The sequence below is a fragment of the Typopeltis vanoorti genome, chromosome 12, assembly GCF_054136105.1.
Source record: "Typopeltis vanoorti isolate ZY-2024b chromosome 12, IOZ_Tvanoo_1.0, whole genome shotgun sequence".
Classification (NCBI taxonomy): domain Eukaryota; kingdom Metazoa; phylum Arthropoda; class Arachnida; order Uropygi; family Thelyphonidae; genus Typopeltis; species Typopeltis vanoorti.
Window position 1 is genome coordinate 44868226 of NC_143560.1, and position 23681 is coordinate 44891906.

Below are 23681 nucleotides of genomic sequence, written 5' to 3' on the forward strand. Positions count from 1 at the left end.
TAAAATTGAATTTCATATTGAAAAGAATAACATGTAAGAAAGTTTTAAAGTGAATAAAAGTTGAGCAGCTCTCAGATGTAAACTGTAGACTAAAATACAGAAATATTATTGAAAAGAAAATGAAAGAGTTTGAGAACAGGAATCAAACCTTGGAGATTCAGTGGCAAACTCTGAAGGAAACATTGATTGATTCTGCCAGAGAGGCATGTGGTGAGGTTGTGTGCAAAGATAAAAAAATCAGAACTCCCTGGTGGACACAGGAAGTTAAAGAGGCAGTGAAGGAAAAGAAGAAAGCATATCAAAAGTTCCTGGCAAATAAGTCAGCTTTTACTCTTACAGAATACAGAGACAAATGTAAGAAAGCTAAACAGTGTGTAAAACTAGCTAAACAAAAGTCATGGGAGGACTTTGGCAAGAATATAGAAAATAAATATCAAGAAGGTGGCAAAATATTCTGGAGGTTGTTGAAGAAGCTTAGGAATGGAGGAAAGAGTGCTGTAAAAGGAATTAGAGATGATAAAGGTGAAATGAAAACAGGAGAAAAAGATATCCTTGAAGTATGGAGTAATTACTTTGAAAAACTGCTAAATGAAACAAGCAGTGATGAAAGCACAGTGATAAAAAACACTGACCAGGCATGCAGTCAGGAATACATATCCATCCTTGAAGTGGAAAAAGCCATCAAAGGCTTGAAATGTGGAAAGGCAGCAGGAGTAGATGATATTCGACCAGAAATGCTGAAGTATGGTGGTATAAGAGTCTTACAGTGGCTGCACTGCATAGTTCAGAAAGCCTGGACAGAGGGACGAATTCCTGATGATTGGAGTAGAGCTCTCATAGTACCCATATATAAAAAGGGAAATAAAACTGAATGTGAGAATTACAGAGGTATTTCCCTACTGAGTGTTCCTGGCAAGATCTATGCAAGTATACTTGAGAAACGGTTAAGAAGAATTGTGGAAGAAAAGCTTGGTGAAGAACAAGCTGGATTCAGGCCAAATAGAGGCTGTCAGGATCAGATCTTCACTTTACGACAAATAGTCGAGAAAGCATGGGAATATAACAAAGATCTGTATTTAAGTTTTGTTGATTTGGAAAAGGCATATGACAAGGTGCCAAGAGAGAAGCTATTCAATACGCTGCAGTTATATGGTGTCAATGGGGCATTATATCAAGCAATACTTAGTCTGTATTTGAGTTGTGAGTCAGCAGTTAGAATTGAAGGAAGTACAGGAAGATGGTTTAATGTTAAATCTGGTGTGAGACAAGGATGTACATTATCCCCTCTGTTATTCATTATCTATATGGATCACATTATGAAGGAATGTGGTATTAAACCTGATATCAAAATTGGAGATGTTAATGTCAGCTCTTTGCTTTATGCGGATGATGTTATACTTCTAAATAAATCCGCTACAAGTCTGCAAGATTCTCTGACTAAATTGAATAGCTGTTGTAATAGATATGGTATGAAGGTCAGCAATAAAAAGACAAAGACAATGAAAATAGGCAGAATCATTGAAAATGTCAACTGTGTTGTGAATGGAGAACCTGTGGAACAAGTAAAACATTTTAGCTACTTAGGCACAATTTTTACTGAAGATGGTAAACTAAATATAGAAATAGACAACAGAATCAGCAAAGCTGGTATCGTGGGAAGTCAATTGAATAAATTCATATGGAATAAGAAAGAAATTAGTCGGAACACTAAATTAGCTGTACACAAAACTGTGTTCAAACCAATTTTAACTTATGGATCTGAGAGCTGGGTCAGAAGTAAAACACTTGACCAAAGACAAGAGACCGCAGATATGAGAGTCCTGAGAAAGATTAGAGGCGTGAACAGATGGCATCAATGGCAATATCATATTAAAAATGAGGATATTAGGAAAGAACTTGACATTGTCAGCATCCAGGAATGCGTTAGCAGAGCTAATCTCAGATGGTATGGTCACTTAAATAGAATGGGAGAGGAAAGATTAGCAAAACAAGTGTTCTCTGCCAGGTTGGCAGGAAAACGACCCAGAGGAAGACCAAGATATAGGTGGATTGATACGGTACAAAGTGCCTTAGACGATAGAAATATAAGATCTGATAATGTTGGAGTCTTGACAAGTAACAGACTGATTTGGAGGAAAATTGTAGATAGGAAGTTAGTAATGATGTAATTTTTTCATGTAGTACTGTCATATCCTGTACACCCCTTGAGGGTACATGGCAGGAATTTGATGATGATGATGATGATGATGATAATACCGGATAAAAACTCACATAATATATCTTATTAGCATAGAATTTTCACCTATGTATTGTAGGCATCTTTAGTACAAGAACACATAATGGCAATTGAATATTGACAGACAATTCTAAAAAGCACCACCATGTAGGCCATCGGATCTATTTAAGTTAGGAGAGTGAAGTAGAGTTTCATATGTTTCTTTATAAATCCATTCCATAAGAAATTGACTTTTATGAAGTACTCTTATCTTTTTCCAGTGAACTCTGTATATTGTTGATAAGACTTGTATTCTTCTAGCAGAATAAAAGCAGATCTTCTGTTTGTCTGAAATAAGATAACCCACAAGAGCAAGTAATCTGGAAGATGCCTGGATAATTGAGAGATGGGAGATTGTCCTTAGGAGAATCAAGAAAGGTAGAGATTTTTCTGATGGGGCGAAAGGCAACAAAAATATTCAGCGGTTTTAAAACTTTTGCTATGTATTCACTAATGCACCTTGCACATAAGGGATAGGAATCAGAGTTATTTCTTCTGTATTTGAAGAGATTGAGATACCATAACTATTAAAAGCTTTTTTGAGAAAAAATCCTTAAAACCATTAGATAAAAAGGTGGAATTAATGTTGTAATTCTTTCTATAACAATTCAGCTGAAGATCGTAAGGAGTGAGCTCGATGAACCAATATTTTAATAGTTTCAGCCTTATGACAGGGATGGTGATGAGATTCAGCATGGATATAATAGCCTTTGAGTCTTCTTCCAGACAACTGATAAATGTGGGTTACCATCTAGTTGACAAAGAATTAAAAGATCTAAAAAAGGCTAACTGCTTATTTACTTCTTCTAGGATGCCTGTGATATGTAGGCGAAAATTCTATACTATATTACCCGAGTTTTTGTTTGGTATTATAATTATTTTAAACAAACATGATATTAAAGTATTTTGGTTTTTAAGCCAATAAGAATACAATTTGCTTGGCTAAATCCCAAATTGGCAGCCCATCCTCGTTCGTTCAGTATCCAGGTAGATAACCCAACAGGGTGCATAATAGGAGGATTGGACATTAGGTCAGAATCCTTGGCTGGTCCTCCACATTCCTTTAAAGGCTATGTGGAGGTCTCCTCTCAGTTATATAGCTTTGACCCTTAAGCACCCATTAAATATGAGGCTAATCTTCTTGAATGGCAGGCAGGCTTATGTAGAGTGATGGGGGCAAATATGAGAATGGGGAACTGGACAATGAGACTTATTTGTGCCTATGGTCCCAAAGAAGGTTCTACTAAGGTAGAAGTGGAGGAATTTTTTGAGGCTCTAGAGAAAGCTACTGACACAATGAAAAAGGAAAAGTTGGTCCTTGTTGGGGATCTAAATAGCAGAGTAGGAAGTGATTGTCAGGCATACAAAAATGTTTTGGGAAAATTTGGAGAAAAGAGCAAAGCTAATAATAATGGCAAATACCTGTTGGATTTCTGCTCAGGACATGGACTGGTTATTACTAACACCATGTTCCAACATAAAAATGTGCACAAATTCACATGGAGAGAGAAGGGGCAAGGAATAAGAAAAGTCTCATTGACTATGTTATTGTTGATAGTGATGTTTTCTCCCTGGTGCAGGACACCAGAGTGTACAGAGGATTTGAAATTGGAAGTGATCACTATTTAGTCTTGAGTAGGATAAAATTGAATTTCATATTGAAAAGAATAACATGTAAGAAAGTTTTAAAGTGAATAAAAGTTGAGCAGCTCTCAGATGTGTACTGTAGACTAAAATACTAAAATACACAAATATTATTGAAGAAAAAATGAAAGAGTTTCAGAACAGCAACCAAACCTTGGAGATTCAGTGGCAAGCCTTGAAGAAAACACTGATTGATTCAACCAGAGAGGCATGTAGTGAGGTTGTGTGCAAGGATAGAAAAATCAAAACTCCATGGTGGACACAGGAAGTTAAAGAGACAGTTACAGAATTACAGACAGAGGCATTTCATTACTGAGTGTTCCTGGTAAGATATATGCAAGTATACTTGAGAAAAGGTTGAGAAGAATTGCAGAAGAAAAGCTTGGTGAAGAACAAGCTTGATTCAGGCCAAATAGAGGCTGTCAGGATCAGATCTTCACTTTATGACAAATAGTTGAGAAAGCATGGGAATATAACAAAGATCTATTCTTAAGTTTTGTCAATCTGGAAAAAGCATATGACAATGTGCCAAGAGAGAAGCTATTCAAAACGCTACAGTTATATGGTGTCAATGGGGCATTATATCAAGCAATACTTAGTCTTTATTTGAGTTGTAAGTCAGCAGTTAGAATTGAAGGAAGTACAGGAAGATGGTTTAATGTTAAATCTGGTGTGAGACAAGCATGTACATTATCCCCTCTGTTATTCATTATCTATATGGATCACATTATGAAGGAAAGCGATATTAAATCTGATATCAAAATTGGAGGTGTTAATCTCAGCTCTTTGCTTTATGCAGACAATGCTATACTTTTAAATAAATTCGCTTAAAAGTCTGCAAGATTCCCTGACTAAATTGAATAACTGTTGTAAATGATATGGTATGAAGGTCAGCAATAAAAAAAACAAAAACAATGAAAATGGGCAGAATCATTGAAAATGTCAACTGCATTTTGAACAGAGAACCTGTGGAACAAGTAAAACACATCAGGTACTTAGGCATGATTTTTAGTGAAGATGGTAATGTAAATATGGAAATAGACAACAGAATCTACAAAGCTGGTATGGGGAAGTCAATTGAATAAATTCATATGGAATAAGAGAAAATTGGTCGGAACACTAAATTAGCTGTATACAAGACAGTGTTCAAACCGATTTTAACTTATGGATCTGAGAGCTGGGTCAGAAGTAAAACACTTGACCAAAGACTAGAGACCACAGATATGAGAGTCCTGAGAAAGATTATAGGCGTGAACAGATGGCATCAATGGCAATATCATATTAAAAACAAGGATATTAGGAAAGAACTTGACATTGTCAGCATCCAGGAATGCATTAGCAGTGCTAATCTTAGGTGGTATGGTCACTTAAATAGAATGGGCGAGGAAAGATTAGCAAAACAAGTGTTCTCTGCAAGGTTGGCAAAAAAATGACCCAGAGGAAGACCAAGATATAGGTGGATTGATACTGTACAAAGTGTCTTAGACAATAGAAATATAAGATCTAGTAATGTTTTAGTCTTGGCAAGTAACAGTCTGATTTGGAGGAAAATTGTAGATAGGAAGTAGTAATGATGTAAATTTTTCATGTAGTACTATCATATCCTGTACACCCCTTAAGCTACATGTCAGGAATTTGATGATGATATTAAAGCAACTAATGTAACAACAAAAATGAACATGTTAGCAGTAGAGTTATGAAGTATCCTTGTATGTTTTTTCTTGTGTTATATTAGTTGCTTTAATATCATTTTTGTTCTGTTCTAGATGTTTATCAGGACTTTCCAGACCCCCCTCCCCCCCGATATGTATAGCAAATAACTTGCAGAGAAAACTTGTGATAGTTAGAAATGGTGGAAGATAGATTATAAGATGGCAATTTGCCAAGTTCTATCTCCTAAACTGTATCAAATGCCTTGGAAATGTCAGATGCAACAGAACATGTTTTTCCAAGCCTTTCCATGGTATATATCCAGAAGCAAACAAGATATTCTGGGGATCTTGAATGACGGAATTCATACTGGTGGTCACTGATCATTTGGAAGGTTCCAGGTGATGACTGCTGATGATCTTCTTTATTACTAGAGAGCACCAAGGTAAGACCAATATGTCAGTCCTTAGATGACTGCCATTTATTTCTTTTTTTGGAATGGACTGATATGGTTCCATGCTTGGGAGTGGATGCCAGCTGAGTATAATAGGGCATAGAAATGGTAAAGAACAAATGCTAGTTCAGCAATGCATCTCAAGTACAGTTGTGGGATACCATCAAGACTTTGAAGCCTTTTTGGTATCTAGATTGTTCAAGATTCTTCTGATCTTTTCCTGACAGAGTACCGCTCTGGGAATGTGGTACACATTTATTGCCTTGGTCATCTGCAAAGGAGTTAGAAATGATTCCAGAAGGTCAGCTTTGTTTTGGTAATTGCAGTATTGCCAACTGAATTAGAGAGATTGCAGCACAGATGGACATAAATTGCACCTAAAATCCTTTAAAAGGAACCAAAGTCTTGATTGCCATTTATGTGCAAGAGGTAAGTTTTCTGTATTCAGCTCTTTGAAAATCAGACTTAATTTGTTAATAATTGTTTTGCAGTCATTGTTGTGGGCTTCTGTATAGACTTAAAATGAAGGCTTTAGTTTTTGTCCTCTAACCACTTGTGATATGGTTGGGAATAAAAGCCCAGATTCAAAAATGAATAATTTCTGTAACACAGATCATTTCTAGGGAGCAAAAAGAGTTGTTTATGATTTAATAAATATTAAATTTAATTTTTTTTAAAAATAGTATCTTTTTAATGAGTAAGAGAAATTTGCCAAACACTGATATATATTTTAAGATAATCTCCATTTTAACCTATTGAGCTGAGAATTGGGTTAGAAATAAAACACTTGATCAGAGATTAGATAACAGTTCCAAAAAGAAATTAGGACATTGAACAAATGGCATTAATATCAGAATCATGTTGAAAATAAAGATATTAGAAAGGAACTTAATATCATTTGCATTCAGGAATGTGAGAGAACAGCTAATGCAAAATATGGTCATTTGAATAGAATGGGAGAAGTAAGGCTAGCAAAACAGTGTTTGTTGCCCAGATAGTCTTAGGAAAGAGTCCTAGAGAAAGAGAATTTTCCTGTATATACTTGACTAGTTTTTGTTTCCTTTCAAAATTTTAGATCTCATCATCAAATTCCTGCCATGTACCCTCAAGGGGTGTACAGGATATGATAGTACTACATGAAAAAAACTACATCATTACTAACTTCCTATCTACAATTTTCCTCCAAATCAGTCTGTTACTTGTCAAGACTCCAACATTATCAGATCTTATATTTTTATCGTCTAAGGCACTTTGTACCGTATCAATCCACCTATATCTTGGTCTTCCTCTGGGTCGTTTTGCTGCCAACCTGGCAGAGAACACTTGTTTTGGTAATCCTTCCTCGCCCATTCTGTTTAAGTGACCATACCACCTGAGATTAGCTCTGCTTAGCTCTGTCAAGTTCTTTCCTAATATCCTTGTTTTTAATATGATATTGCCATTGATGCCATCTGTTCACGCCTATAATCTTTCTCAGGACTCTCATATCTGTGGTCTCTAGTCTTTGGTCAAGTGTTTTACTTCTGACCCAGCTCTCAGATCCATAAGTTAAAATCGGTTTGAACACTGTCTTGTATACAGCTAATTTAGTGTTCCGACCAATTTTCTCTTATTCCATATGAATTTATTCAATTGACTTCCCCATACCAGCTTTGTAGATTCTGTTGTCTATTTCCATATTTACATTACCATCTTCACTAAAAATCATGCCTAAGTACCTGATGTGTTTTACTTGTTCCACAGGTTCTCCATTCACAATGCAGTTGACATTTTCAATGATTCTGCCAATTTTCATTGTCTTTGTCTTTTTATTGCTGACCTTCACACCATATCTTTTACAACAGTTATTCAATTTAGTCAGAGAATCTTGCAGACTTGTAGCGGATTTATTTAGAAGTATAACATCATCTGCATAAAGCAAAGAGCTGACATTAACATCTCCAATTTTGATATCATGTTTAATACCACTTTCCTTCATAATGTGATCCATATAGATAATGAATAACAGAGGGGATAATGTACATCCTTGTCTCACACCAGATTTAACATTAAACCATCTTCCTGTACTTCCTTCAATTCTAACTGCTGACTTACAACTCAAATAAAGACTAAGTATAGCTCGATATAATGCCCCATTGACACCATATAACTACTGCGTATTGAATAGCTTCTCTCTTGGCACCTTGTCATTTGCCTTTTCCAAATCAATAAAACTTAAATACAGATCTTTGTTATATTCCCATCCTTTCTCAACTATTTGTCATAAAGTGAAAATCTGATCCTGACAGCCTCTGTTTGTCCTGAATCCAGCTTGTTCTTCACCAAGCTTTTCTTCCACAATTCTTCTCGACCGTTTCTCAAGTATACTTGCATAGATCTTGCCAGGAACACTCAGTAGGGAAATACCTCTGTAATTCTCACATTCAGTTTTATTTCCCTTTTTATGTATGGGTACAATGAGAGCTCTACTCCAATCATCTGGAATTCGTCCCTCTGTCCAGGCTTTCTGGACTATGCAGTGCAGCCACTGTAAGACTCTTATACCACCATACTTCAGCATTTCTGGTCGAATATCATCTACTCCAGCTGCCTTTCCACATTTCAAGCCTTTGATGGCTTTTTCTACTTCAAGTATGGATATGTATTCCTGCCTGTATGCCTGGTCAGTGTTTTTTACCACTGTGCTGTCATCACTGCTTGTTTCATTTAGCAGTTTTTCAAAGTAATTACTCCATACTTCAAGGATATCTTTTTCTCCCATTTTCATGTCACCTTTATCATCTCTAACTCCTTTTACAGCACTCTTTCCTCCATTTTTAAGCTTCTTCAACAACCTCCAGAATATCTTACCACCTTCTTGATATTTATTTTCTATATTCTAGCCAAAGTCCTCCCATGACTTTTGTTTAGCTAGTTTTACACACTGTTTAGCATTCTTGCATTTGTGTCTATATTCTCTAAGAGCACAAGGTGACTTATTTGTCAGGAACTTTTGATATGCTTTCTTCTTTTCCTTCACTGCCTCTTTAACTTCCTGTGTCCACCAGGGAGTTCTCATTTTTTTTATCCTTGCAGACAACCTCACCACATGCCTCTCTGGCAGAATCAACCAATGTTTTCTTCAGAGTTTGCTACTGAAAATCCAAGGTTTGATTCCTGTTCTCAAACTCTTTCATTTTTTCTATAATAATCTCTGTGTATTTTAGTCTACAGTTCATATCTGAGAGCTGCTCAACTTTTATTCGCTTTAAAACTTTCTTACATGTTATTCTTTTCAATATGAAATTCAGTTTTATCCTGCTCAAGACTAAATAGTGATCACTTCCAATTTCAAATCCTCTGTACACTCTGGTGTCCTGCACCAGGGAGAAAACATCAAAAGAAAACATCACTATCAACAATAACATAGTTAATAAGACTTTTCTTATTCCTTGCCTCTTCTCTCCATGTGAATTTGTGCACATTTTTATGTTGGAACATGGTGTTAGTAATAATCAGTCCATGTCCTGAGCAGAAATCTAACAGATATTTGCCATTATTATTAGCTTTGCTCTTTTCTCCAAATTTTCCCAAAATATTTTTGTATGTCTCAAAATCATTTCCTACTCTGCTATTTAGATCCCAACAAGGACCAGCTTTTCCTTTTTCATTGTGTCAGTTGCTTTTTCTAAAGCCTCAAAATATTCCTCCACTTCTCCCTTAGTAGAACCTTCTTTGGGACCATAGGCACAAATTAAGTCTTATTGTCCAGTTCCCCATTCTCATATTTGTCCACATCACTCTACTTGAGACTGACTGCCATTCAAGAAGATTAGCCTTGTATTTTGTGTTGAATACTATGGCTACTCCTTCTTTTCCTTGATTGTCATTGCCTGAATATAATATTTTGTATTTATTGCTCAGAAAGATCTCACCCGTTTTGGTCTTTTTTGTTTCAGTCACCCCTATTATGTCGATCTGGTACTTATCTAATTTCTTTGCCATTCAGGCTTCTTACATTGATAGTACCGATCTTTAACTCTGGTGATGTTGAGTTGGGGCTTGTTTTCAGATTTGTTCCAGTAGCTGACTTTTCGCTGTTCGCCCTGGTTCCCTGGCGAAAACAACGGCGGCCTTGTTTAACCGGGCGAAGCCCCAGCCGGCATGAAATTTTGTCATGTTGTACCATCATTTTTTATTTTGGTTTAACCAATAAGAATACAATTTGGTCGGCTAAATCCCAAATTGCCAGCCCATCCTTGTTCGTTCAGTATCCAAGTAGATACCCAACAGGATGCATCTCAAGAAGGTGAGGATTGGACATTAGGTCAGAAGCCCTGGTCGGTTCTCCGCATTCCTTTAAAGGCTATGTGGAGGTCTCCTCTCAGTTATACAGTTATACAGCTTAAAAGATTTTAATAAAAGGCTTGTTTTGCAACAACTGACATTTTTAGACTCTAAAAGTTTGTTTGGATCATTGAAGATATTTCAGGGGACTTGCCAGTTTGAACTAATAAGCACATTCTTTGTATGTCACAAACTTTTTTACTATGTTGTTTAAGCAATTTAATTTTTAAGCAGCCTAAACTTTATGTATTTGAGATAATATAGAAAACAGCCATATTACCTAAGATACCTAAAGAAAACAATACCTGAAGATACTTTGCTTTTGTTGTCTTTGTTAGGAAGATGGTAAAGATACCGTTTCATAAATATATAGTAATGCTAATATTTGTTGCGTATTCTCTTCTGATTACACAGAAGAAAATGGGAGAGGGAGGTAATTATCATTTTCTTGTACCATTTAAATTAAATCTGATCCCTGTTATTAGAATGCTTTGTTGTGATGAATATATATTTTAATTGATTTATTTAATTTATTCTTAGATGACAGACAACTCTTTATATCCCTTGATGGTAAATACTACTACTGTTTCAATCCAATGAAGAAGCTCCAAGGCCATATTGTAAGTATCGCCTACTGGGGAAGTCTATTAGCCTTGGGTATGGAAAAGGGAACAGTGCTTTTATACTATATAATAAAGCCAGAAGATTTGCGCTATCTTTGTCTGGATGAGCCACTGTGGTCACAAGATCTTAGTGAAGGTTCAATTATAGCACTTGACATTCATGACAGTAATGGTGGTCCAGTTGTAGTAGCAACAACTACTGATACCATTTATGTGGTGAGATGGTTCCATCCAAAGATAGGAAGTGCAGCCATCATAAAAACTGATAAGTGTCTTACTCTATAGGCGTATTATTCCAGCTCTAGGTAACCTTTATAATGGTTATTCCATAGTTATATCTCCTGCCATTGACTTTTATATTATAGTATTCCATCCAAAACATCATGGCTGTTAGCTGTTCAAAAGTACTAGACTGCAATGCAGTCTATATCCAGGATGAATATTCTTTAATTTCATGGATAAAGTTCCTTTAATTTCCAACCTAATGACATTACTGTTTTATATATATATATATAAATTTATATATACACACACCATATTTAAATAAATGTGTATATGTATGTTCATGTATATTTGTCTTTTATCTCAGTTCAGTTCAGAGTATGTCACAGTTGTACATTGTATATTTATTAAAATAAATTAATGGATTTTGCCTTTTTCCTCAAAGTTATTAAATCATACCAGTTGCATATGTTGCAAGGGTCATCTCAAAAGTTCCACTCCACTCTGTTAAACATTCATTTAACAAAATACATTGCCATGCCTTCATATATTCTCCATTCTGTCTTATGTTTTGTGGAAGTTTGTTGATTGCTTCGTAATCTGTCCATGTAGGGTTGTAGTCACACAGAAACTAATGAAATCCTATGAAACATGCTAACTTGGCCAACAAATTTAAAACAAAAATTCAAGTTTGTGCATCCTTTTAAGCCCAAGGTTGTACAAGGTGAGGTCCAAAAGATCCACAAGGCTTTGGACCCTTAAGACTGATAGTGGATGGAATAACTTTGCCTGCTACCACTTATCCTAACACCTCATTGCTAAACAACCATATCTAACACTTGGACATTTTTTTATCAAGAATTCATCAAATTTCATACAGAAACTATCTGACATTCTTTCATTCTTGGCATTGTTTCATGGTATGCAGATTCCCTGGCTGATCAAGTTCTGAACCGCATTAAAGGTCTATTCCCTCCTGATTTCACAAGGCTCTTTAAACATTGCCTCCAATCTAATTACTTCAGATGGAATGACAACTCTTTGAACAACTCTTTAGCCTAGCTGATGTAGGACCTCCTTTTGCTGTGATGACTGAAGCAATTCTACAGGGCACTTCCTCTCCCATCAAATAAAAGAATCCACCATAGTCTTTTTTCCCATGACTCTCGGTAGAACCAAGAACTGGTTCAAAATGACATTTTGAAATCCTTTATCAGAACTCTTCACACTCCAGATTTCAACTTTTCAGCTTATCATCTCCAAACAATGCTGGAAATTGGATGACTTGTGCCACCTTTCCTTAACTTACATTTTACATTTGCCAGCTTATATGTAGAAAGTTTTTTACCTTGGGTATATACTATGTTAAAGATACCAATCAATTTTATAAGCTAGGTTTTAATCCTTTTTCCAAGTAAGCAAACAGACAAGTCAAGTTTGCGCCTGTGCATAGTGCAAATCTGAGGCAACTCGTGGTAAAGGTGGAGTTGGCTCCGATCACTCTCCTTAGTATTTTCCCCTAATGTCTTACTCTTACTCTCACATCTAACATCCTGAGATTTTTAGTTAATAAGGTCAAAGCACCTTATGGCAACTTCTTTAGGTAAAATTTATAAGCTCTGCATTACTTCAACCTTGGCATTTTTAGGTCTGGCTCCCATTGACAAGACCTCAATAAAGGTCAAAACCAGTCTGAGTAGTTGCCCTTGCCTTTAATGCATAGCATCATACATCTCTGTAAGGGGATGTGCTTTGCATTAGGGGAAAATACTAAGGAAAGTGATCGGATCTTACTCCACCTTTACCACGAGTTGCCTCAGACTTGCACTACGTGCAGGCACAAACTTGACTTACTTGTCTGTTTGCTTGGGAAAAAGGATTAAAACCTAGCTTATAAAATTGCTTGGTATCTTTAACATATAAACAGAATGGGCGAGGAAAGATTAGCAAAACAAGTGTTCTCTGCCAGTTTGGCAGCAAAACGACCCAGAGGAAGACCAAGATATAGGTGGATTGATACGGTACAAAGTGCTTTAGACGATAGAAATATAAGATCTGATAATGTTGGAGTCTTGACAAGTAACAGACTGATTTGGAGGAAAATTGTAGATAGGAAATTAATAATGATGTAATTTTTTTCATGTAGTACTATCATATCCTGTACACCCCTTGAGGGTACGTGGCAGGAATTTGATGATGATGATATATATATATATATATATATTTTTTTTTTTTTTTTTTTTTTTTTTTTTTTTACCCAGAGGAAGGCACACATGGATGGTATGTGGTGAAAGTTAAGTTTATTTTATCTTTGTATATTAACGACAAATAAAAGCCCAGTTGTTTTAGTCATTAAGCTTTACTGGCCGAAAGTTCTCCCTCCAATACTGCTATAACAAACTTGCTCACTCAAACAACTGAAAAATCGTGATCCAAAACCCCCTTATGTGCAATGTTATACAAAAAAGAAATTTACTCTAGCAAACTATTCCTGTGGTCACTACAAGTTTGCTATAGTGAGACTTTGACAGTAATAATAAAATTTACTACCATTTCAACAAATGGCTATTTCAGATATTTATACTGAATTACAATGCAAATTATAAATGTTTTATTTCTAAAATACACTTTAATAATATTAATCTCTTCAGAAAACTGCTGGAAAAAATGTGAAAAAAATTCTGACAAGGATGGCAATTGTAACTGACTGATTGAAATTATTGTAGTAGATCATTTGACAAAAATAAGAGAATTAAGGAGGAGTTAACCAACTAGCACAAAGATACTGCTGTTAATGATAATTAATGTACACAGTGAGACTTCTTCATTCTTGCATCTTCTTTCCAATGGAATTTGTACACATCTTTATTTGGGAACCTGTTGATTTTTATTGCTGATTGTTATACATGTTATAGTAGTTTTTAAGTTTAGTTAAAGCATCCTGAATACTTGTATTGAATTTACTTATTAGTATAACATCATCTGCATAAATTAAAGAGCTGAGTTGAATATCTTCAATACTAATATCAGTTTTAATGGTACTTTTGTTCATAATATGATCTGTATAGATGATGGATTCCCTCCCCCCTATATAACCTTCATTTTAAACTGCTTTTTTTTTGACACCTTGTCCTATACCTTTTCGTGATCTACACAACTTATTATTATAACTGTGTCTCCATGGAGTCAGAAGACTTATCACTGGATGAGTCTTTCTGTTTTCACCACCCTCTGAGCAGGAAATCTAGTCCTAACACTTGTTAACCACACTCTTGTAAAATCTCCAGAGATGACCCCTTGTTCTCTCCCTTCCTGCACTGTTCAGAAAAATGTTATCAGTATCAATCCTATAAAACCCCTTTAATAACTTAAATGCTTCTATCATCTCTCCTTTAATATGTCTATCAGCTAGTTTTTGGAGCCCACATACTTTCAATCTTTCCTCATAGGAAACATTCTTGCAGTAATCTTTGTAACTCGCATCTGGATCCTCTCCACCATTTCTTCATCACCAAGAAATCCAGGTGACCAGATCTGTGTGCAATATTCCAGATGTGGTCTGATTAATTCCTTATAAAGTGGAACAATAACTTCCTTATCCCTACTTGTCAGTGTGTGTTATTCAACAACCATGTAATTTGATGTGATGTTTTGGCACCTTTCGCAGTGTGTCCTCTAAACTTAAGTTCTCTGTCCACAGTAACTCCCTAAGTTCCTAGCGTCATTGAATTCTAGCAGTTCAGTTCCATTAGTGTAGTACACAGCATGTGATTTCATCCTCCCGAAGTGCAGCACCTTACACTTAGTTACATTAAACTGACATCCATTTACCTTAGCCCATACCACCAGCCTAAAGTCATCCTACAAGAAATGTCTACATAATTTGAATTGACTATTGCTCTTCCCAGTTTTGCATCATCACAAAATCATCACACACATCATCATCATCAAACAAGTGGATATTTCCTTTCTAGTTATTTCCAATATCATTAATGTACAAATTAAATGACAGAGTACCAAGCCCTGAGGTTTATGACTAGTCACCTGCCTTCTACTGGACTCAGCTCCACCATAAACCACTTGTTGATATCTGTCTATCAGCCACCCTCTAATCCAAATTACCAGCTTCAGATCCATAGCCATTTGCTCCAATTTATGCAATAGAGTTCCATGTGGAATCCTATCAATGCCTTCACAAAGTCCAGCAGTATCATCAAGTAAGGATTTCCTTTATCCAACTCTACTGTTACTGTATTATAGAAAGTAAGCAAGTTACTAAGGCAAGACCTACCCTTCACAAAACCATGTTTTCCTTTATAAAGTATCATATTTCTGCCCATCCAATCCTGAATTGTAATTTTTATCAATTTCTCCAAAACCTTAACCATCACTCTTGATATACTGATCAGCCTATAATTTGCTACTTCTGTCTTGGAGCCTCCCTTATGAAGTGGAATTATTTTCTCCTTCTTCCATTCTATTGGAACTTTACTAGAACTGAAGCTTAAATTAAACAGCTTTGTCAGAGGAGGTGCTAATTCTCTTGCACATTCTTGTAACACATGAGCCAATATGCCATCTAACCCTATGGCAGTATTAGCATTAATGTTTTGTAATATACTAAGCACCTCTCTATTTCTTCGATCTCTAGACTTTCAACGGTAAGTGACACATTTGCCACTGCAATATTATAACCAAGATGGAATGCTTTTGCAAAATGATCACTAAGTAACTCAGCTATTTGATTTGGTTTTGTTACTTCCCTACCATCAACACTTTAAAGTCATCCTTCCATAGTTATTCCTCCTTTTATTTGTAACATAGCGAAATAATTTCTTAGGATTTCTTTTGGCCTCATCAGCTAGCTTTCTCTCATAATTAGCTTTGGCCTTTCTTACCAAACAAGTTGCCCTCTTTGCTTGTACCTTGTACTGCTCATGGGTATGCTGATCACCTTTATCTTTATACTTCCTCCACAACCTTTTCTTTATCTGCAACTTCTATTTAATAATACTGTTCATCCATCTTACTCCCACTTGATTTCTCTTCCTGACTCTGGGAATACAGTCTGATACTACTTTCTTTAAACACTCTTTGACAATCTCCCATGCACCATCAACATCACCCCCCCCCCTTCAAATTTTCATGCGGTGGCACTGCTGAAAGCTAACTTCTCACCTGTCATAATCGCCAACCTTGTAATTCCACATATATCCCTTCTTAGCAGAATATTCAGCACTTCTTACAGTCTCTCAGGTCAAGACCACATGATTGCTTTCCCCAAGTGGAGGCGACAGTGTACCTAAATTAGTTATTGATATGTTCTCCAATGCTATGACCAGATCCAACACTCTAGAACCTGTTGTCCCTTCCATTACATGCTGCCTCAAGTAGTTATCTCTTAACAACTGTATAAATTCCATTTCCTTCCTTCCTTGTGACCATTCCTTCTCCCAATCTATGTCCCCATAGTTAAAATCCACCATAATAATTACTTTACCTTCACTCATCATGCTAATTTGCCAATGCATACCATCTACATTCTTCCTTATACCTCCTGGATTATAGATTACATAATTCATCCTGTTAATCTCTCACCAAATAGACTCAGATGATGCCCTCTGCATACCTGTCATCTAGTGGCACTTCTACTCTTTTTGGCTTCAGTGCTTCATCTATCATTAGCAAAACTCCTCCCCTCATTCTGTCCTGCCTGAAAATACTGTATCCCTTACTTTCTCTCCCTATAACAATATCATTCTTAGTTAACCAAGTCTCTATTCCTATAAATTTTGGCCATGTTGTACTAACTAATGCCAAAAATTCTTCACATTTATTCTGAATACTCCTGTCATTAATATGCATTAACTGCAATACTCCTTTCCTCCCATGTGTGAATTAGCCCACTCTGTATACAGTTTATTTTCCAAGAACAATTAATCCCATATATATACAGCGATTATTGACCTTAGTACTATTAACAACTGACTCTATCACTTGTCTCCCTAGCAAATTCCATTTCCCTGTTTTTGACCATTTACTCTATCCTTTATGAATTGATTGATTTAGCCATTTAGTCGTGTCTGATACTTGGTGACTTTGTAGGCAAGTATTCTCCATGCTGTCTTGTTGAGCACTACTTCTTTCAGTGCTCTGATGTTCATGTTGGTTTCAGTGCTTTGATGTTCATGTTGGTATTTTGAATGATGGTGAGTCAGCATGTTCTTTGTCAGGTCCTCTTCTTCTGGTTCCACTGACCATTCCCAACATCATGGACTTCTCTAGTGAGTTGGTACGCATGACATGGCCAAAAAGTAAGTTAGATGTAGTCCAGTGATCTTAACTTCCAGTGATGTTGCTCGTTTTAATGAGGTCTGGCACTTCTTTATTTTTCCAACCTAGCTGTCCATGGTATTTGTAACAGTTTCTGCTAGCACCTAATTTCAAATGCATCAATTTTTCTTCTGTCAGTCCTTTTTATTATCCAGCTCTTGCACACATACTTCATTATGGGAAAGACTATAGCTCTGACTAGTTTACTTCTGGTACTTAGAGCAATGTCTTTGCTTTAAGTACCAAAGTTATTGCAGTATGGCCCAGTAGGAGTGATCCTACACTTGATTTCAGGGGTATATCTGCCATCATGGTCAATTTTTGAACCAAGGAAGATGAAATCCCAAACTTATTCAATTTCTTTGTCATTGATTTTTAAACTTTACTTCTCCACTAGCTGCTGTTGTCATGATCTTTGTTTACTTTGTTAATTTGTCTATTATTGAGGAAGGACAGATCTACATAGACATTAGCCAGCACACAGACACAGTATTTGTACTGTGCAGTGTAAATCCAAAAATTAAAATTAGTCAGCAAGATAGTTTTGAATGGTCTGTTTATTCCTCATTACCTATCAGGCATAAATAGTATTGTTTGTAAAATATTAACTTTTGCAATGAGCTGCTTATTAGTTAACCAGTAAAATTTTTCTAGATTTCCATTATAATTCCATGTCCTAACTCATAAGCCAATTTAAAAAAAAAAATCAGATGTCATCCATATATTTTTCTTTACATGGTACTGAATAACTACAATATATATACAGTATATTTATGGAGTAAATGGGTTTATTAACAAAGAAATATGTTTATGCATGGTGATATGTACATCCACAACAATTGGTGGGATCTTGGTTAAATAAAGCATTAACAATGATAGCGTGCTTGAAATTGATGCCTTGTCTTTCAAGACAGGTTTCATAGTGCATGTAAAAGTTCTGTCATCTTGGAGAACAAGGGTTGGGACATCTGTTGGATGTATTGTATAATTTTATCCCTTAGCTCATCAAGATTTGAAGACAGATCATGATGGAATGGGCATTCCATCATGATCTGCTGAATGAACATGATTCCATCATGAACACTTCCCATTCCAGGGAAGTGTTCTGATAAATAGGCTCTAGAACCATGTGATGAATGACAGGTTTCTCCAACCTGTTGGAATACCTGTGCATGAAATAGAATGTTTTATGCACAACACATCCTGGAAATCCTGGGTGAACAGAACCAACACATTCTCGATGTAGCATTTGCTATTCAAGGTCACAGTTACACCATCATGGCCAGAAACTGCACACCATACAGTGACATTCTTGCTGTGAAGAGGTTTCTCTTGGACAAATTCAGATCTCAAGAAACCTGTAGGTTCATTTGTTTACATGACGACTTAGATGGAAATGCACTTTGTCCAAGAACCAGACATTATGGAGGAAGGACGGATCTACATAGACATTGGCCAGCACACAGACACAGTATTTGTACTGTGCAGTGTAATCCATTGCTGTTAAACACTGACTCAATTGAATGATATATGAAAAAGTACCCAGCTCCTTAAGGATTCTATAGTGACTGCCTCGGTATCCCAAGTTTTACTGCTGTTTGGCATTGGTTACGTTTCGGAGACTGTTACACTTGCTCCTGCACATGCCTGTGATTCTCATTTGTGTTAATAGTTTGTGGTCTACTCGAATGCTCTTTGCATTGCGGTAGAACACTCCCGCTACATCAGAACCTCTCGATTAAGGCAATGATAGCACTACTGCTTGGGACATGCTTATGAAAATGACGAACAATCTGCTCACAAACATATTGTTGGCTTGGACCATTTGCTCTATCAACTCCGTATGAATGAAAATGCTCAACAATAAACATCTTTTCTTCCAACGTCAACACCATTGCTACAGCTAAATGTAATGGCATAGACTCTACACGTGCCCTTTTGTTGTGCATGCAGTCAAATGGCATTTCTCATTGAAGGGTATGTCAAAGTTCAATACTGTTTTTTGCTCTGTATACTGTAATTTCAGCTCTTTACTTTATGCAAATGATGTTATATTCTTAAATAAATCCAGTACAACTCTGCAGAATTCCTTAACTAAATTGAATAACTAGTATAACAACTTTAGTATTAAAATCAGTAAGAAGCCAAAAAAAAATTATATATGGCGATTTAATATCTACTGTAATGTAACCATTTTAGCATACAGCTCATTTCTTGATCATGAAATTCACTGTTATTATACCTCTCTGGATTATCACTTATACTGAAGATGATCTCTAAGTTTGATCTAAATGACCAAATTTTTCAATCATCTAAATAGTCTGACTTTCCTGTGTCTCTGTGTTCATGTCTACTGAAAAATGAGCTCCATCCTGAATGAGGAAACCTGTAGCACAAGTAAAATGTATCAGCTATTTAGGCTCAATTTTTAGTTTAGATGACAAATTAAATATAGACAATAGAATAAGAAAAGCCAGTATTGTGTGGCATCAACTGAATAAATACTAATGGAATGAGAGTTCAATCAAAATACTAAACTAGCTGTATACCTGACAGCATTCAAACTAGTTTGAATGCTGTCAGGTATGCTTCTGCAAGCCAGGTTAGAAATAACAGTTGATCCAATTAAGGCCCAGATGAGTGTTGATTAAAAAAATAAATAAATAAATAAAAAAAATAGGGGTGTGAGCAGAACTAATTTGGGGTAGTATGGTCACATAAACAACAGAATGGGAAAGGTTAGCAAAACAGGTGTTGGACACCAGGAAAATATCCTGGCCTCCATTATCACCGAGGAAAGTCACTGCAATTAATGCCTTAGAAGAATGAAATGTAAAATCTTGACGGGATTGGAGTCCTGAAAAATAGCAGGTTAATTTGGAGAGAAGTTGTCGATAGGCAGGAGGTTAATATTAATGTAAACTTTATTGTGTACTACTAACATAGTATCCTGTACAAATTCCTGATATGTACCCCTTAAGGGTACATATCAGGAATTTGATATATTGTATTCTACAAAATCACACATGATAAAAACAGTTTGACAATTTGTCTTTAGGTATGTAGGAGAAGGGGAGGGTGAAAGAAAGTTGCTGTTTTTAACTAGTGAAAAAGTGATATGTAAATTCTACCTTCTGAGAATTTTGTCTATTTTGAAATTCCTTTGGTATTGAGGTTTTGTAGATTCAGAATAAATACCATTGTGACTATAAATTATCATAATCTGTTGTATCCATCATTCAAAGAAAATTTTATTCTTGTTAGTTTGTATGCTTCACAAATAAATTGACTCTGTGAATCAAGGTTTGATTATTCTTTGCTTTTGGTCAGAGTAATTCTCACCATTTTCTTTCCCAGAGAGATACAGCATGGCTGAATCCATCTATGTACAGATCTGTATGTATATACAGATCTGGCAGTTAGCCAGATCTGAAGACATACGTTTGGAGCTTTGCATACTCTTGCAAGGTGATAAACATTAAGAATAGAGCTTTGTTGACTTAGGGTTCTCTTACATACATTATACTATATTTCCAAAAAAAGTACTTGAAACACCAAGCAGAAGTGCACAATTCAAAAAACGAAAATATTAGCGTTAAATATTATTAAATATTAGAGACATATATAAAGATGTAATACCGCATTTATTTTGAAACTAAAATAGCACATAGTGGCAGAATGTGGATACACAGTAATATATCAGATCATTGGACTGACAGTAAGAAGGAACTTTATAGGAGATAAAGTAGTTAATTTTGTGTTAAAGAAATATTTAGAGTATTATATGATAACACTATGGCACCATTGCATAAAAGAACAGTGATGTCATTGTTTAAAGAGTTTGACATAAAACATCCTGAGGTGTAATGCATGTGAAATTTTAAGGGTGAATGGTTTGAAGTCAGATTACTGAGAGAAAGAGTCCTGAAAGTGAGTGTCAAACATGAGTGTGAAGTGGTTGGTGGAAGTGTGTAGATGGAAATGAGTTTGCAAAAGTGATCAAAATATGAGTGAGAGCATGGAAAATGTGAATGATAAAGTGGTTGTGATGATAGAGAGAGATAGCTAGGGTCATTAGTAATAGTGAAGTAGAAAAGTCAAAAAAACACAGGTACACAGTACAGTGGCAGAAATTTCACTAATTTGAGCACTTCATAATGCAAAATGGAAGTTAGAGATTAGAAAACTGCTTGTTAAGTATTGGAAAGTTAAGAAAAAAAAAAATACAAGAAAAAAAAAGGTGAAAGGGGATATGGTAATATAGCGTGAATCTGAATTTCGGGGGGGGGGGGGTGCACAAAGAGCAAAGATGTGGCATGGCTGTATGTAAGGGTAGAATAAGTTAAATGGAAGATGATTGTTAGTTGGAACAAATGACTCATTAAGAGAAACCTCCAGGGAGTCAGAAACTCATCGAGGTAGGCCACATACTACAAGTATCATGGTGTGTATCCATTCTTCTTGTCTAGTTCAATGGTAACATTGTTATAGAATATGAGCAAGTTGCTAAAACATGAATTTCCCTTGGTAAACCAATGTTGCTCATTGCAAAGTAGAGATTCACTGTCAACCCATTTCTGAATGCGAGCCCTAACCAATTTTTCCAAAATCTTCACCACCACTCCTGAGATACTAATTGGTTGATAGTTGGATACATCGGTCTTTGCACCACCCTTGTGCAATGGAATTACCATACATTCCTTCCATTCCTGTGGAATCTTCCCTCTTCTGAGACTCATTAAACAGCCTAGTCAAAAGAATAGCCAGTTCAGCTGAACAGTTTTAGCGCATATGCTGATATCCCATCAGTCCCTATTGCTGAGTTCTTATTAACTTTGTGCAACAGCTCTAATACCTCATACACCTGTGTTTCTTCATCCAGTGAAGATGTAGCAGCAAGCTCAATGTTGTGTACACAAGGTTGATAGCTTTTAACAAAATGGGCACTCATTAGCTGAACAACCTCTTCTGCATCGGTAATCCTCGCGCCGTCTATATTTAGAAGAGTTATTCTTTCATATTTATTCATTCGTTCTTTTACTTGCAGCATATCGATAGAATTCTTGTAGGTTGTCTTTAACATGCAGAGCAGTTTCTTTTCATACTCAGACTTTGCTTTTCCATACAACAGTTGTGACTATTCTGGCCTGCTGCTTATAACATTCATAACAAACATCATTCTTATGCACATGGTATTCCTTCCATATCATCCTTTTCTTACGAATCTGTTGCTTAATAAGATTACACATGCATTTGACTCCTACCGTATTTATTCTTCAAACTCTTGAGACACATCTGGTATTGCATCATTTAAGTATTGTTTCAATGCTGGCCATGCACTGCTGATGTTCTTCCCATATGGCAACTTAACTCAGTATACTCCTCAGTTGGTCATAATTTCCTATGTAGTTCAGCATGTAACCTTTTCTGAGTTATAGAGGGTTAATCATAAGAATACCATATGAGGTATTCTCTCATACCATAAGAATGGTAAGATAAGATGGCTGCATGAGAGCTTGTATGCATACACCTAAGGTGAGAGATAAAAATTATATAAATGCAGAGAGAAAAAATGAGATATCGAAGGAATAATAACTCCAAGAATGGTGGGTCTAGTTTTGTCAGACAAGCAGTGGTTATGGTTGTAGGATAAGGAATTTGGTTGAAGAATCAACTCGGGCTACTTATTTGAACCAGTCAGGTTTTAAGAGCTACTTGAATAGATATTACCAAACTGGTTATCATACCGGTTTGCTAATGCATTTTTGATGTGATGATTTTTAACATTACTAAAGGAAATGGGACATTTTAAAAATTATTGACATTAGTGAGATCTGTCACAGAACTGGATACTCTTATAGGAACAGAATATGATAGGCACAATGTATTTGGAGAAGGACAGACAGGATAAAGATGGGGGAATACTTGCATCAGTAAAATTACTGATGCAAGGGAATTAAAACTAGCTATGGCAGAGATCCCTGATAATAGAATGTGTAATACAGAAAATGGATTCAAGGCTCTTTGGTGTGGTTAATAGGATAGAATAAAATTTTTCATGCTGCTATAGGCTTGGATATTCCAGGACATTTAACTGTTATAGTTCTACTTATATCCATTAAGATTTATCAATATGGGTGATTTGATTCCAAAT

General features: G+C 35.9%; 1 protein-coding gene across 2 annotated transcripts in view; it reads left to right on the forward strand.

Annotated features, from left to right (window-relative positions):
* LOC150100743 (uncharacterized) overlaps positions 1-11571 on the forward strand; it is an 82988-nt gene extending 71417 nt beyond the window's left edge. For both annotated transcript variants that reach the window (XM_090401929.1, XM_090401928.1), the window contains exon 7: positions 10890-11571. In XM_090401929.1, the coding sequence (XP_090258055.1) occupies positions 10890-11257 (368 nt within the window). In that variant the 3' untranslated portion in view covers positions 11258-11571. The remainder of the gene's footprint in view (positions 1-10889) is intronic.
* The last annotated feature ends 12110 nt before the right edge of the window (positions 11572-23681 follow it).